General features: G+C 35.9%; 1 protein-coding gene across 8 annotated transcripts in view; it reads left to right on the top strand.

Moving 5' to 3' along the window:
* The window catches only part of Ncoa1 (nuclear receptor coactivator 1), a 238,080-nt gene that overhangs the window by 218,036 nt on the left and 2,292 nt on the right, over positions 1 to 17,752 (top strand). For 6 of the 8 annotated variants that reach the window (XM_078029572.1, XM_078029574.1, XM_078029573.1 and 3 more), the window contains 3 exons: positions 2,945 to 3,119; positions 8,172 to 8,355; positions 13,615 to 13,704. In XM_078029572.1, the coding sequence (XP_077885698.1) occupies positions 2,945 to 3,119; positions 8,172 to 8,355; positions 13,615 to 13,704 (449 nt within the window). Of the gene's footprint in view, positions 1 to 2,944; positions 3,120 to 8,171; positions 8,356 to 13,614; positions 13,705 to 17,611; positions 17,669 to 17,752 lie in introns of all 8 variants that reach the window. The other 2 variants (XM_021724641.3, XM_078029576.1) reach the window with 1 other exon arrangement.

Genomic DNA, 17,752 nt, shown 5'->3' with positions numbered 1-17,752 from the left:
TTTTTAAAAGCCCAGAACCAAAATAGAAAATTTCAAACAGAATTAATGCAGAGGCAATCTGCATAGAAGATGATGTCAAAAACCAAAACCTCACCCTTGAGAGTCAAAGATGAAAGAAAAATTTCTTCTTATATTCTAAGTCATGATCATTTACCAGAGATTAAATTACACATGGAGAGAGCAGCAGAAAGAAAATATAAATTCATTGCTGTATTTATATCATCTTTATCCAAAACAGTAATTAAGCATTTAGTGAAAGGAAAAAAGAAACTATAGAAAATCTATGTGAATCACAACAAAAATTAAAATTGTAGCCTGTAAAACAATAAAAAATGAGTAAAGTAATACATCTCTGTCTAGATTAACCAAACAAAAAAAGAGAAAAGTCATCATATTAGCAACAGAATTTGTACAAGCATTTATGCTTGTTCTTAAAAAGACATTAAGGACATAGAAACAGGCTTGTGGTATCATGACAAGGGAAATGATCAGGTATAAATTATGCATAATTTTCTGGAGATTTGAAGGAATTATGCTAAATTATCAGCAATCAAATTATGACATTCTTTTTCTGTCTTTATGGCTTACTCTTGCCTTAAAAGTATTTAATTGTGAGCTGCATTTGGTTGGAAGAAAAAGAGAAAGAGAATACAGAGTGCTAGCATAAAAAAAGCATAAAAAGAAATCCATTTATAAGGACTTCTTCTTTGACCAGAATGTAGTAATAGGGACCAGATTTATTCTCCCATTTGAAACCAACAAAACATCAAAGTAAATTAAAAAAACAGTTCTGGACATTGTCCAGATTGTGTAGCAGTGAGGAAGAATCCAACAGAAGCTAGGTGGTTTCCCTAGGTACGGGCAGTAGAGCTGAGAAGCTGAGAAAGCCAGCACTGGAAGTCACAGGTACAATATCAGAGAGGACAGAGAACACACAGAGAAGAAGGGGGAAAAGCAGAGGGTCCCCCTCAGAGTTTCACCTGAGAAATGTCAATGTGCATGCATGCATGTATATATGTACACAAAGCAAGACCAGAGAAAACCACCTGAAAAGATTAAAGGGAATAGTCTTCAGAGTTTGCACAGGGCCAGCTCCCTTCTTACCATCCTCATTCTTAGCATCCTCTTCTTACCATTTTTAAAACACAATTTATGGAGTATCGGGTGTTTACCTTGGTAGGAGGGCAAAATGAACCCTAATCTAAACTCTGCTCTTGTCTCACTAGGCACAAGACCCCAAAAGAGTTATTCTTTTGATGTAACCTAACCACAGCCCAGACAAGTCAAAAATTTTTTTAAAAATTCAGATCCTAACAAGGTATAAAATTCAGTCTGAAATCTGACTTTTAAAATTTACCAGGTATGCAAAGAAGTAGGCAAATGCAACCTGTAAAGATGAGAAAAATTAGTCAATCAAACACCATGCCAGAAATTACACAGATGATAGAATTAGTAGACTTTAAGGCAATTAAAATTATAAGTTTATTCTGTATATTCAAGAAACTAGAAGAACGCTTAACCAAGTTAAGAAGAGGTGTGGAAGATGGAAAAAAAAAATCAAACTTGTAGGAGAGAATACCAGAATGCTAGATGGATGGACAGCAAATTAAAAATTACAGGGCACTTGAACATATATAATAATGAAAATTGTTGAGTATATGTAAAACAAAGTTATATTAAAATGAAATCAAGGCTGGGGTTGTGGCTCAGCAGTAGAGCACTTCCCTAGCATGTTCGAGGCCCTAAGTTCGATCCTCAGTGCCACATAAAAATAAACAAAATAAAAAATTATTGTGTCCAACTAAAAAATAAATATTTAAAAAAAAAGAAATCAGAAAAAAGACCAAAAAACTGGCAGTTCACTTCTATAATGCAACAGAATTCCTATCAAAATTTCAGCATGCTTTTTGGAGAAATCTACAAGCTTGTTTTACAATATTGATACAAATAAAAAGGACCTAGAGTAACCAAAACAATTTTGTAAATGAACAGAGTTGTATAGTAATTATCTAATTTCAAAAATTACCCTAAAGTTACAACAATGAAGAAAACATGTTAGTGGGCACACAAATATAGATAGACATGTAGATCACTAGAAAAGAATAAGAAGTCCAGATGTTAAGCTCTTTTCTTTTATTTGATTTTCAACACAATTATATCAATGGCTGTTAATAAGCACTTTCCTAAATTAAAAAAAAAAAAAGGAATGAACTACTGGGGAGGGAAAAAAAAAGCTATAAAATGGTTGAATATCAAAAATACTATGCTGAGTAAAAGAAGCCAGACACAAAAGACCACATATGATAATGTTCATATGAAGTTTTCAGAAAAAGGCAAATCTGAATGGAGAGACAGAAGCAGATCAGGTTGTCTAGGTTAAAAGGAAAAAATAGATTGCCTGCAAATAAGGTATAATGAAAATGCCTCCCCTGGATTGTGTTGATAGTTCACAGCTCTATACAATTGCTAAAAATCACTGAATTGTGCAGTTGCAATGGGTGAATTTCATGTTGTATAAATTATGTCTCAATAAAGTTTTAAAAGGGGGGGAGGGGAAGAAGAGTCCACAAAGAGACAAAGCAGGATTGTCCCATGAAACGTTCTATTTTTCATTTTCACACATGGGTTTCTCTTACCTAATTTTTTCTAAGTAATCCATCATCTGTGTTCATGATTTTTATACTTAAAAATTCTCGTTAGCAAAACAGAACAGAAAAAAATCAGACATAGTTGTGCTATGCAATCTCAATGAATGGAAAGCATTCTTCTTTGTGTGTGATTGTTTTTTTAAGACATCCTGCTTTATTTTGAGAAAATAATTTTCCCTACTCTGTTGAAGAAGATATATCTAAATATATTATGACAGATCCTTTTAGGTTTTTTCTTTTATGGTTTTAATAACTCTATAGTGTGCTCACATAAATTAATTTTTATCAATTTTCAGGAATGGTTCCCCAAGGTGAGGCCAACTTTGCTCCATCTCTAAGTCCTGGGAGCTCCATGGTGCCAATGCCAATCCCTCCCCCTCAGAGCTCTCTGCTCCAGCAAACTCCACCTGCTTCTGGGTACCAGTCACCAGACATGAAGGCCTGGCAACAAGGAGCAATAGGAAACAACAAGTAAGGGGTTATTTTTATATTTTATTTTACATTCCTGATACTCTGTAGCACATTAGAGCAATGATGGGCTGATTTTATTTTTTTACAGTCTAAGTAGAAGATTATTGGCTACTACCATTCATATAATGGAAGAAATTGAATTTTATATTATCAGTAAAGAAAATTAAGAATTTTTAACATTTAAAGTGTCAAATCATTGTTAAGGCAAATTTGTGTATTTTTAGTACAGAAAAATGGTCTAGTGGTCTCCAACATTTTCTTCCTCCTCCCTGGACCCCAGAAGAGTGTGATGAACTCCCATCAGTAACAATTTCCTTGGGACAGATATAGAAATAGATAATATTTTTAAAGTTCTCCTTAGTAAGAACATTCTTAAATCTTACAGATGTAAACCAAGACTATTATAGTGTTAGAATTCATAGAGCTGAGTAGTGGGCACACAAATTTTACTCCTCTCAGTGTGTTTAAAGATTTTTATGACAATAGCAAAAGGTTCTAAGGTGGGCTGGGGATGTGGCTCAGTGGTAGAGCACGTGCCTCAACATATGTGGGGTACTGCGTTTGATCCTCAGCACCACATAAATAAATAAAACAAAGGTATTGTGTCCATCTACAACTCAAAACAAAATAAAACAAAACAAAAAAAATGGTTCTAAGGCTTCTTGGATCATTCTGCTTTACCCCTTTTTTAATATCTGTATTTTCAGCGGCCTTATCTTACCCATTTTGCTCAGAATTATCTCATTAATATAATGTCTTTTTTTGCAAATCCTGGCTGCTGAACTTTTCACACATCATTTGAGTTTTATAAGGATTTTAATTTGGTTGTGTCTTGGTTCCAATGACAGGGAAGCCATTTAATGTGACAATATAATAAGTAAGACAGTTAAAGTTGAAAATATAAGACCATATTCTCTTAAAGTTCATTGAAAGGTGAGCAGGAATTTTTTTTTGTCGGAGAACTATGGAACTCTCAGTAAGGACTCTGTATAAATTAGAGATGGATGGAACCATCTCTGTAATATGCAAGAGGAATATATTCTAATCCCAACTTCCTACACTCCCTTTTGATTTCAGGTCCATTATCTCTTTACAGGCACACTCAACTCCTTTGCCCAGCTCTCCTCTGATGCTCTCATACCTGGCAGCTCTCCTTAATTGAGATCCAACTAAATTCCTTCTCCATACCTCCACCTAAGCATTTAAATACAGCTTGGAGGGCGAGGGATAGGGTGCAACTCAGTGGTAGAGTGCTTGTGTAACATGCATGAAGCCCTGAATCCCATCTCCAGCAACAAAAATAAATAAATAGATAGATAGATAAAGGAAAGGCTTGGAAAAAATATAGTTTTGCTGATGACTCTCATTCACGTATTTGTTAAAAATATTTATTTATTTAGTTAGTTAGTTAGTTTTAAGTGAATACAGTTTCTTTATTTTATTTTTATGTTGTGCTGAGGATCGAACTTAGTGCCTCACACATGCTAGGCGAGTACCCTTCCACTTGAGCCACAACCCCAGCCCCTCATTCACTATTTTACTGCTCTCATTTATACTTAAATTCCTATCTACGTCCTCTCCTCCCACTCCTTGTCAGGAGTCAGGCTTTCATCCAACCATTCTACCTAAAGTGTTCTTGTCAAGGTGGTTAATCTCCTCTACCATGCAAAGTGCAATGCTTGTCAATAGCATTTGACACACTTAAGCATTTAGCATCTTGAAATTCTTTTCATTATTTCATTTAGTTTCTGGAGCGACTTTCTCTCTTAAGAAAGGCAACTGTCCTCCTACCTTAGTCTCTTCTGTTGGAGACCATCCTTTGCTAGGAGGTCATCTCCAGAGTTCATTCTAAGACCTCTTCCCCATATCCACTCACTTATTTGATTGCTTTAATTTTGTCCCTCTTAAGTATCTATCTATATGCTTATTACTTACCATATTTAAATGTCTAACCCAGACAGCTCTCCTAAGCAACATACTGTATATCCAGCTGCCTAATTGACATTTCTACTTAGAAATCTTAATCATAACATGACAAAAACTAAAGTGAGTGCTGGGGATCTAGTTCAGAGGCAAAGCACTCGCCTAGCATATGCTAGACCGTTGGTTCAATCCCAGTACCAAAATCAAAAATATCACTAAGGTGATATTCTCCTAAAAACCCACTCTTTTACTACTTTTCCCCATCTCAGTAAATGATAACTGCATTCTTCTAATCATTCAGAAGAAAACATTTTATCTTTCTCTTATATCCCACGTCAAACAAATAACCAAATCATAAGCACTTCTTAGCATCTTTCCCTTTTTAAACTATGGAACTCTCAGTAAGGACTCTGTATAAATTAGATATGGATGGAACCATCTCTGTAATATGCAAGAGGAATACTTAACATACTATAATGCAAGCCACCAACGCCTTTTTCTGGACCATTGCAGTAGCCTCCTGTGTCCTGCCTCTACCCTTGCTATACCATAGCTTAATCTCTACATGGTAATCAGAGTAGTGTTTTTAAATCATGAGGCAGTATGTCATACCTTCACTCAGAACTCTCCAGTGGCCCCCAACTTACTCAAAATACAAAAGAGGGCCTGTAATGCCCTGCATTATCTTGTTCCTGGATACTTCTCTGACCTCATCTGTTATTCTCACACTTACTCAGTTACACTGGCTTCTGTGTATTCTTCTGTTGCTTAGATGTGCCACTCCATTGCAAACACAATAACTTTGCATTTTTTAGTCCTTGGGCTACAATGTTTTTCCCTTTAGTAGCTACATGGTTTGCTGGCTCTAACTGCAAGTTTCTCCTTAAATGTCACCTTATTAGACAAAGACATTAAATGTCACCTTATCATACTTCCTTGGCTGTCATTTCTAGTTTGGTTTGTTGGTTTGTTTTGGGGGGGTGGTATTGTTTGGGAGGAGTTGGATTTTTGGTTTTGGATTTGGTTTTTGAGGTAGGGTTTTGTATGCTACCATGCTAATCATTTCTGAAACAATACTATTTGCTACCCTTGGTCCCTCCTTTATATTCTTTGCTTCTTCATCAAAATTAAGACCTATTTATGATAGTTGATTTGTTTGTAATCCAACTAAAATATAAGGATCTAAGAGCAAGATCTTTGCTTTCATTTACTTCTGCATCTCCATCCTGTAAAACAGGTAGCACTTCACATAACATCTATTATAGATATCAGTGCCAAAACTCCCTACTTCCAAGTTACTTCTTGGATTCATATTAAAATGTGGATGAGAGTTTTTGTTGTCTTTCAGTAGTTTCTATGAACTTTAATTTTTCCAAATAATTTGGGAAAGAAAATAATCACCACTAGCTCTTCATACACTAACACTTGCTTACTTGATTCATGTGTAGATTATTAGTCAAAATAGGCAGTAAATCTTACCATTTTACTAATAGAAATAGTGACCACTCATTATCTCTACCACATGGGGCAGGGTACCTCAAGGTATGATAAACGGCTCTTGCTGACAAATGACCTTTCCAGGACCTAGGACAGCGATTCAGAATGCTCACAGACTTCTTTTCTTCCCTTGATGGAGTAAACTAAAATGGAACTATTGGCAGTAGTTGGAATGAATTTAAGCTAATTTATAGTCTCAAAAATAAAAATAAGTATGTCTCTGTGTGTAATCTGGGGGGGGGCAGGGGGGTTAACCAGGGATTGAACCCAAAGATGCTAAACCGCACAACCCCTGTCTTTTTTTTTTTTTTTTTTTTTTTAATTTTGAGACAGAGTCTCACTAATTGCTTAGGGCCTTGCTAAGGCTGGCTTTGGACTTGCGATCCTTCTGCCTCAGCCTCCAGAGTTGCTGGGATTACAGGCATGTGCCACCACACCTGGCCCAAATATAAATTTGAAAGGAAATTAAGTTCTAAACATTTTTTCAATGAATATGATATCACTGATTTTGAAGCTTCTGCATGCATTGACTTACATAGCCTTGTGCCTTCACAGTAATGATTTATGTATCAGTTGACAAATGAGCATTGTCTAAGGCAAAAATGTTCTCATTAGAAAATAAGCATAAATTAATAGGTTTTTTTATACCTTTATTTTATTTACTTTTATGTGGTGCTGAGGATTGAACCCAGTGCCTCGCACATGCTAGGTGAGTGCTCTACTACTGAGCTACAATCCCAGCCCCTAATAGGTTTTTCTCTTACCTATAGTTGTGGGAACACTGTTCTACAAGCATAGTTGTTCAGACATTAATGATCCACTCATGCATTATTGAGCATTTCCTAAGAATATAATTTTCTGTGAGCATTTGTGTTTTATAATTATTTAGAGGAAGAATTTGCTACTTTTCTTCAGACAATAATATACTGTTCTTGGTCTTTTAATTTCAGTATGATTATCTTAATGTACTAGAAGCTGTAAATGTCAGTACTTCCTGCTTACCACTTGAACTAATAAGGAATAAAGAAGCCATTATAGGGGAAATCACTTTTGGAGTCAAATTCTCCAGAATTAACAGTTGACTTATAATCATAAAATATTTGATGTCTTATAGATCTTATGAATAAAAGAAATCATATTATTTTCCATTAGATGTGTGTATTTGTATCACTGAGAATTTTCAGAGTTCAGTTACAAAGTTTCAAGTTGAATTTACATGGGACTTATTCTACCTACTGATAAAACTGTCTTCACATTTGAGATCTTTGGTATAACAACAGTCCAGAACTTGATCATGAAGAAGAAGTCAGTAAAACAAACCATCTGAAAACATAATTGCCTTGTATTTTGCTTAATAGAAAAGACATGAAGTTATCTGGTCAGTCCTGAAGAAATAATTGCAACTTAAAACAAGCTCTTTTCAGTTATTAAACCCATTGAACAGAATTCAAATGTATCTGAATTCGATTGAAACCTGATATATTTTAATAAGATACAGTCTTACGTGTAATATAAAATATTTTCTTTGGAATTGTTTTGTCTAATAAATTATCTGATGAAAACAGAATCTAGTTACATTATTCCCATGTTCATGATCAGTGGATGTAATCTGGATTGTTTTTGAGTTAACAGTGTGTTCAATCAAGCTGTCCAGAACCAGCCTACACCTGCACAGCCAGGAGTGTACAACAATATGAGCATCACCGTGTCCATGGCAGGTGGAAACACAAATGTTCAGAACATGAACCCAATGATGGGCCAGATGCAGATGAGCTCGTTGCAGATGCCAGGAATGAACGCTGTGTGCCCTGAGCAGGTAAGAGCCACAGCTGGCACACTTGCCACACACGTACCACAGTACACCACAGTTCACTGTCCATCGGGTGTGTTGACAGTAACCAGAAATAATCTTGCTTCTTTATTCTTTCTTGACATCTCTTGATCATCACTGGCCCTTAAGATATACAATGGAAATTTTGATAGAGTTTATAAATAAGACTTTAGTTTCATGAAATTTTAGTGTTATAAAGTAGCATACGTATTGGCTATTCTGAATACATTTTCTTCATTTCCACCTTTAATTCAACAAGCATTTATTCAGCTTACTATGTATAAAGATACCTCTGTGAGACTATACATATTAACATATTAGGAGACACAACAAAACTGATAGTCAAGTTGAGTAATAAGACCAAACAGTTGTATAGGAGGTGAACCCCCAGAGGACCATATATATTAATATCAGATGAGAGGTATGTACAGTTGACTGCTGAGTGGCGAAAAGGAAAAAGGCCTAGTCAGGAAAAGCACTGGGGAAAAGTTGCCTACAAAAAGAGAACTGAGGGCTGGGGGTGTAGTTCAATGGGAGGGAGGGTGCTTGCCTAAGGCCCAGGGTTTAATCCCTATTATCACGAAATAGAAGAGAAAGAGAGAGAGAGAGAGAGAGAGAGAGAGAGAGAGAGAGAGAGAGAATTGAAAAAGAAACATTCAATATTGGTTATTACAGCAGAGTCTAGGTTGGAAGAAAGATTGAAAAGCCCAATGAATGTGAAAGAGAGAATTATATTTAGAACAGAATTTATATGATAATATTCTTGGGGATATTGTATGCCATCTAAGTGTTTGCAGTTTGTCCTGGAACCTCCTGCAGGTTTTTAGGAGAGAATGATTAAATTCAAAATGATATTTAAGAAGATTATAGTAGAGTAATTCCAGGTGCTTACAGTTCTCATTCATGTACGCAACCATGAAGTAAATTGTGGTGACGAGGCTACTACTACCATGCAATCATAATTTATAGCAATTCTTAAAAATATGTAAACATTGATTATTTTTGTATAAAGTTCCTTTTTGATTGATTATTTAAATTTCATATTTCCCAGTAATTATATAGTAAACCTAAGGAGGTTAGTAAGGACAAAACCAGTAACTTAGTGATCCATATCTTACAGCAAATTAAAGGAACTAAATAAGATTTCTTCTTGTCCTTATTGTTATCTTGTTGTAGTCAGTTATTACAATTATTCCTGATCCTCACTACCTTAAAAAATAATAATAACAACATGAATTGGGTAAAACTGTTATATTTAAAGTGAGTTTCTTATATAGTTGGTCTTGCTTTTTTTTTTTAGTTTTACACAATACCTTTATTTTATTAATTTATTTTTATGTGGTGCTGAGGATTGAACCCAGGGCCTTCCATGTGCTAGGTGAGCGCTCTGTAGCTGAGCCCCAGCCCCAGCCTCATGGTCTTGCTTTTTTATTCAACTCAGCCGTCTGTGATTTTTAATTGGAGTGGTTGGTCTGTTTACATATAACGTGCTTATTAGTATGGCATATCCCATCTTATTTTCTTTGTCTTAACCTTTTGGCTTTTGTGTGTATGTAATTAAATATTTTTATCTATTTTCTCTCTTTTTGGCTTATTAACTATATTTACTTGTTTTATTATTATAGTAATTGCTTTTGAGTCTATATTAAATATCTTTGATTTACCAGTCTACCTTCAAATAATCCTAAGTAACCTCATATATAAGATCCTCATAATCGTATATTTTCATTCCTCCTTTCCTATGCTGTGTTGTTGCATTTATGTGATATATGCCCCATAATACATGTCATTATTTCTTCTTTGAATAGCCAACTATATTTTTTTCAAATTTGAATAAGAAGTTCTTTGTGTTTACTTCCAGTTTTCTTCATTTCTTTGTGTAGTTTTAGACTTCCATTTGGTATGGAAGTTTCTTTTGCCCGAAGGTCTTCCTTTAATGTTTATAGTGCACATTTGCTGCTATTGATTCTTTTAACTTTCATTTATCTGAAAAAAAGTTTTTGTTCTACCTTATTTTTGAAAGTTCTTTCCCCTGAATCCCAGGTTGGCAGTTTTTGCTTTCAGTACTTTAAAGATGGTATTCTACTGCAACCTTCTAATGAGATATCTGCTATTATTTTTCTTTGTTCTTCTGTACATTATTGGTTTTTTCCCTCTCTGATTTAAAATTTTATCTCTTATAATTCATTTAAGCAATTTCATGATGACATGTTTTCATATGATATTCTTTGTTTCTCATTCATCAAATTTGGACAGTGTTAGTCATTCCTTCTTCATTTTTTTTTTTCCTGTCAACTCCCCTCTTCTACAAAACCTCATTTCACATGTAATAGAGCTCTGGGAAGCTGTCCATAGCCCCCTGGGTTTTGTTGGGGAGAGTGTTAGAATGAAGTTCAGTCATTCTTTCCTCTACATGTTTCATTTTAAATAGTTCTGTTGCTATAGCTTCAGGTCCACTAATTTTTTCTTTTGCAATGTCTGTTCTGTTTAGTTCAGAGTGTTTTTCATCTCAGCAAGTTTTGTTTGTTTTTTTTTTTTAGTACTTGGGGTTGAATTCAGTGGTGCTCTATATCCTCAGCCCTTTTATTTTTTATTTTGAGGCAGGGTCTTACTAAATTGCCCTAGGCTGGCCTCAAACTTGCAAATCTCCAGCCCCAGCATCCCAGCTATCTGGAATTGTACCATTGCACTTGGCTGTTTTGTCCAGTTTTTTCAATGGATTCAGACAGGAAGATAAATATGATCCCTGTTCCTAATAGACGTGTATGCATTGAGAGAAAATTAGCTTTTTAAAAAAAGTATAATCTATAAAAATATACAGAAAAGTATACAACTCAATGAGTTTTCACAAACTAACCACATCTGAATAACTACCACCAAATCAAGAAACAGAACATCAGGGCTGGGGATGTGGCTCAAGCGGTAGCGCGCTCGCCTAGTATGCGTGCGGCCCGGGTTCAATCCTCAGCACCACATACAAAGATGTTGGGTCTGCCGAAAACTAAAAAATAAATAAATAAATAAATAAATATTAAAAGAAACAGAACATCACCAACACCCAGGAGGTTCTTCTCATGTTACCTTGCACACACTCTGTCTCCACAAGGAAAACTGTCTGTATTTAAAACAATGCAGTAAATTACTAAACATTTATTTTTCATGCCTTCCTTTTTTTGTCAGGAGATTGGGGGGTTTTTTGTTTGTTTTAATTTGTCTTATTACACATGACAGTAGAATGTATTTTGAGATATGATACATAAATGTAGTATAACATCCCATTCTTCTAGTTGTACATGATGTGAAATTATGTTGGTTGTGTATTCATATATGCACATAGGAAAGTTCATCTGATACTACCTTTCCTTTTCCCATTCCCCCTTCCTTCCCTTCATTTCCTTTGTCCAATCCAATGAACTTCTATTCCCACCCCATATTGTGAGTTAGCATCTGCATATCAGAGAGAACATTCATTGGGCCTTTTTTTTTTTTTTTGAGGGTTTGGCTTATTTCACTTAGCATGATAATCTCCAGTTCCATTCATTTACCAGCAAATGCCATAATTTAATTTCTCTTGACTGAGTAGTATTCCATAGTGTGTATATATACTACATTTTTAATCCATTCATTTGTTGAAGGACACCTAGTTTGGTTCCATAGTTTAGCTATTTTGAATTGAGCTACTTTAAACATTGATGTGGCTATGTCACTGTAGTGTGCTGATTCTAAGTCCTTTGGGTATAAACTGAGGAGTAGGGTAACAGGGTCAAATGGTGGTTCCATTCCAAATTTTCTGAGGAATCTCCAGATTGCTTTCCAGAATGGTTGCACTGATTTGCAGTACCACCAGCAATAAATGAACGTACCTTTTCCCCTACATCCTCTCCAACACTTATTGTTACTTGTATTCTTGATGTTCGCCATTCTGACTGGAATGAGATGGAATATCAGTGTAGTCTTAATTTGCCTTTCTCTGATTGCCAGAGATGTTAAACATTTTTTTCATATATTCGCAGACCAATTGTATTTCTTCTTCTGTGAAGTGCCTTTTCAGTTCTTTTGCCTGTTTATTAATTGAGTTATCTAGGTTTTCATTATTAAGTTTTTAAAGTTCTTTACATATCCTGGAGATTAATGCTGTATCTGAGGAGCAGGTAGCAAAGATTTTCTCCCATTCTGTAGGCTCTCTCTTCACATTCTTGATTGCTGATGACATGATTCTATGTTTAGAAGATCAAAAAACTCCACCAAAAAACTTCTAGAACTCATTAATGAGTTCAGCAAAGTAGCAGGATATAAAATTAACACTCATACATTAATTGAGTTCCTATACATCAGTGATGAATCAACTGAAAGAGAAATCATGAAAACTACCCCATTTACAGTAGCCTCAAAAAAAATTGGGGAAATCAATCTAATGAAAGAGGTGAAAGACCTCTACAATTAAAACTACAGAACACTGAAGAAAGAAATTGAAGACCTTAGAAGATGGAAATATTTCCCATTAACAGTATAGGCAGAATTAACATTGTCAAAACAGCCATACTACCAAAAGCGCTATACAGATTTAATGTAATGCCTTTTAAAATTTCAATGACGTTCTTCTAGATATAGAAAAAGTAGTCATGAAATTCATTGGGAAAAATAAGAGGTCCAGAATAGCCAAAGCAATCTTTAGCAAGAAAAGCAAAGAAAGAGGTATCATTATACCAAACCTTAGATTATACTACAGAGCTATAGTAACAAAAGGGCATGGTATTGGCACTAAAACAGACCTGTAGACCAGTGGTACAGAATAGAAGACACAGAGACAAACCCATGTAAATACCATTATCTCATACTAGACAAAGGCACCAAAACATACATTGGAGAAAAGATAGCCTCTTTAACAAATGGTGCTGGAAAAACTGGAAATATGTGCATAGCAAAATAAAATTAAACCCTTATTTCTCACTCTGCACAAAACTCAACTCAAAGTGGGTCATGGACATAGGCATTAGACTAGAAAACCTGCAATTCATAGAAGAAAAAGTAGGCCCAGATCTATATCATGTCAGCTTAGGAACCAGCTCCCTTCACAAGACTCCTAAAGCACAAGAAGTAAAATTGAGAATCAACAGGTGGGATAGAATCAAACTAAAAAGCTTCTTCACAGCAAAGGAGATTGTTTTTCATTGTTTTTCAAGAATTTGGTCTTTAACTTAAAACAACATGCTTGTAATTTGGCCTAATATTTGTCTTTAATAGATAAATGATCCAGCACTGAGACACACAGGCCTCTACTGCAACCAGCTTTCATCCACTGACCTTCTCAAAACAGAAGCAGATGGAACCCAGGTCAGTAAGAAAATGCTAAGTGCAGAGCTGTCATATGTACTCTAGATACACAGAGGACGCTGCGTAGCATCGTGGTTTAAGAACCTGACCTTGGAAGTCAGACCTGGGTGTGAGTCCTGGCCATACTTTCCTTATTTGTGTCATTGTGGGCATGATACAGAACTTTCCTGGGCTGCTATGTAACCACAGAACTAACACGATACCTGCTTATAGGATTGTTGAGAGGGTTAAATGAGATAAGCTTTCAGAGGATTTAACAGAGTTCTTAGAAAGGGTAGGTAGGGGAATCACACAGGTGGCCACTCATTGTTATTGTTTAAATAACAGTACTTAAAACTCATCTGTAATAAAAATACTCAGAAGATCTAAGTAAGTTCACACTAAACAGTATCTGCTATGTGCTCTGCCTCCTTAGAAGTATGTTTCTGAACAGCATAAACAACAAATGGCCAAATTTCCTGTATTAACCAAACTTAGAAATTTTGGAGGTTTTAATTCACTTTGGTAATTTGGGTTTCATCTTTATCTTAAGTTTTTTTTTTAACATAGGTATTTTGGTGTAGATGAGAAAGAAATACACATATCTTCCTTGCCTTTTGGGTGAACTATGAGAAGAAGAGAAGGAAAAAGTTTTATTGTAAAATTTATGATTTGCCAGGCACTGTGGTAGGCACTGTATGCTTTATCTCATTTAAGCCTCACTGTAACCCTACAAAGGAGGTAGTGTTCCTTTTTCTTCACAGATAAAGAAACTGAACCTGAGAAGGTTTAACTATATGTACCACTTACAAAACTACAATGAGGAGGAGCTGAGGTTCAGACCCAGGTCTCTCTAACACCAAAGTTCATGCTGTATCTGTCACATCACTTAGAGCCTGTTGAAAGATAAAATATATAGACACATGTACCTAAACTGTCACATAACCAAAGAAGGCAAACTATCAAATTTATGTTACAAGTAACAAGAGCATAAGCATTCAAAGAAAGAAGAAATAGGCCTGAGGTCAGTAGAAGAGTTCTTGCCTAGTACACAAGGCCCTGGTTCAAGCCCTATTGCTACAAAGAATAAAGAAAAGAGAAATGACTGAGATGTTCAGAGAGAATTTACATAGGAGTAGGCTGAATTGGGCTTGACGGACAGTTCTCAGGCCAGGAGAAAGAGAAAGGTCTATGTAATGGTTGTTAGAAGCCAGAATAAGGGGTAGTAAAGGACAGGGAAACAGTTATCTTAGCATAGTCCTGGAAAACAAAATCCACTGAAGGTAAAAAGTTTGTAGTAAGAATTTGTAGGAATCAAAATTGGTACAGTAGATGGGGACAAATTTCCAGCTTCCTTGAATACTAACTGAGTGATCTGGACTTCATCCTAAATAAACTCATCCCTAAAGGAGAACACTGATAAAGCATGCTGGCATAGGCTTTCTCTTGGGGTGGAAGAGGTAAAGGAAAGCCTGCTGGGCAACTGGCTTAGGAGGAGAAAGACCAGGTAGGAGGCTGTATCCAGAGTCCGAGCTTTATGAAACCAAACTTCAGTTCTTTGATGATAAAGAAAGGGCTTTTTGTGATTGAGGAATGAAGATGGTCTTCATTTACCAGAAGTCTTTGAAAGTCTCATGCTCACAGAGTCATGTACTGTGTATCATGACAAATTAGTTAAAGCAAAACAACCAAGCTGTAAGTTCTGAACCTGGGATAGTATTTGAATTAAAGGAAAAACGATGCTGGAAAATCTTCAGAGGCTGGCACTCGCTGTCACCCCATTCTTCTCCCCTGGCAGATCATCATCTTCTGTGTAGGCTGTGCCCGTCTGTGAAAGAAGTCCTTGAGTCTTAAGGCATCCTTTTTTCTAAGTAAATGTTCAAAATGGATGAAATGTATTTTAGAGTTTTGTTTTGTTTTTTTAGGTTTTTTAATTTCAAAAATAGATATCTAAAAATACTCTTTTACTTTTTTCTAAAGAAGCAGAATTTTCTCTCTAGTCTATTTTATCATGCTTTTCTTTATCAGGAGTGTTTTTCATTATTTGGGGACAAAAACACATTAGGCTTTACCCCATTATTTCATATTTAGGAATCCATAAACATGAAAGTTATGTTGATTTAAAAATAATAGCTGAACCCAGGTATAGTGGTGCATGTCTGTAATCCCAGTGTCTCACAGGCTGAGGCAGGAGGATTTCAAATTCAAGGCCAGCCTCAGCAATTCAGCAAGGCCCTGAGCAACTTAGACTTTCTCTCAAAATAAGAAATCAAAAGGACTGGGGGTGTGGTTTAGTGGTAAAGCATCCCTGGTTTCAATCCTCAGTTCCCCCCCACACAAAATTTTTTAATTGCTGAAAAAACACTATTGTTTGTGTTCGCACAAAGTCTCAGTGGCAGAGTCTTCTTTCTGTTGTAGCCCTTCATGACACCTCTGTTTGTCTCTCTGAATTTATATTTGCCAAACAGAGATCGGAGTGAGGGAGGTAGAAATGCAGGGACAGATGTATGGAAAAGGAGAGAGGACTGGGGAGGACCAGGGGCCAGCTGTACTGGGGAGGAGGCTAGACAGAGGAAAGAAGAAGAAAGGGTTGCAGAGAATAAAGAAGCAGGAGGAGGTGATAGGGGATTGTTCACCTGGGAGAGAAGAATGCCCAGGTCAAACCCCAGAGGAAAAGAAGGGATGGCGGTTACAACAGCAGTTTAGTGAGGGCACAGAGGCGGCTAGAGAGCAGACGTAAGACAGTCAGTGTGCTTTAGATACCTGAGAAAAAGCTCAAAGATGAAGCATATAGGGGCAAGAAGCAAAACCTAGGAAACTAGGAAAAGAGCAAGATGAGGAGAGAAACAGTGCTAATCTAATCTAACTAGGGATTTAATTCATTAGGCACCACAAAAACACTACTCAGGGTCTGCCTTATCTGAGAGCAAATGGAGTGGGGATGTATGTGGATTAAGAATAAGACACTACTGGCTAGACTGATACAGAAAGTTGGTAGGACATGAAGGCTGGTAGAAAACAACTTTTACTCTGTTTAGAGTAAAAAGCTTTTCAGAGGAGTGGAGTGTAATTGCCAAATATTAGTGATAAATGACAAAAAAACACATCTAAAATTCTTTATGAACCTATTAAACATAAGGCACCAGTTTGCCAAAAATTGGAGACACTTAGATGCCTTAGAAGGCGTTTCTATTCCTGCTCTGGAGCATTCAGAAATGTGATATCGGCCTTAATCATTTCTATTAACAACTTTTTAATAAGCTAGTTGGTAAGACTAACTTCTGGCTTTATTTTCCCAATAGAAAATGTTAGAACTATGAAAAATTGTGACATTTTTAAGGAATATATGTATTACTACTGAAAGTAAAGGGAAAATTCACACTGTCTTCAACTAGTAGATTTACTGTTATTTTTAGCTCATGTGTTTAAGGAATTGTCTATCAGGAAAAAAAGTCAAATATAAAATTGTTCAAATGATAATTTGTTGTAATTCTAAAGCTGATATGTGAGGAGCTATGTAATAATATATTTAGATACTACACAAATCTTCCGGACATTAACCTTAGTAGTGCTAATGTCCTGTTACTAAGTTGTGGTGGGTTTATTTTGCTGATACTGGGTTAAAGCCCTTAATTTCTCAGTGCCATCATAAAGATTTTTTATCCTACTAAAGTTATCTGTAGAATGCTTTTGAACTGGTTTTCCAAATAGCGTGTTTTTTTTTTTTTTTTTTTGGACCCACCACAGGGTACCATACTCTGAAACTGGGCTTTTCCCAACCTTGGCAATATTAGCAATGACACTCACTTTCAGTATTGATGGCAACCCTGTAGGGGTTGACATGACCATTCCAATTTTTATTTTATTTTTAAAGTGTGAACTTTCCAGAACCCTGAGCAAAATGAGTGCAGCGATTTTCTTTTTGTAGGACAAGAAGACAGAAGAGTTCTTCTCTGTGGTGACTACAGACTAGAGGAATGCTCTAGTGAGTTTCCACTTCAAGTAGTACCCACTCATAAGCCGGGGGGGCAGACCCTTCTGTCTAAACACATCTTTTATTTGTGTTCCA

Source organism: Ictidomys tridecemlineatus, chromosome 12 (assembly GCF_052094955.1).
Source record: "Ictidomys tridecemlineatus isolate mIctTri1 chromosome 12, mIctTri1.hap1, whole genome shotgun sequence".
Taxonomy (NCBI): Eukaryota; Metazoa; Chordata; class Mammalia; order Rodentia; family Sciuridae; genus Ictidomys; species Ictidomys tridecemlineatus.
This window is presented reverse-complemented; position numbering and strand designations above follow the sequence as displayed.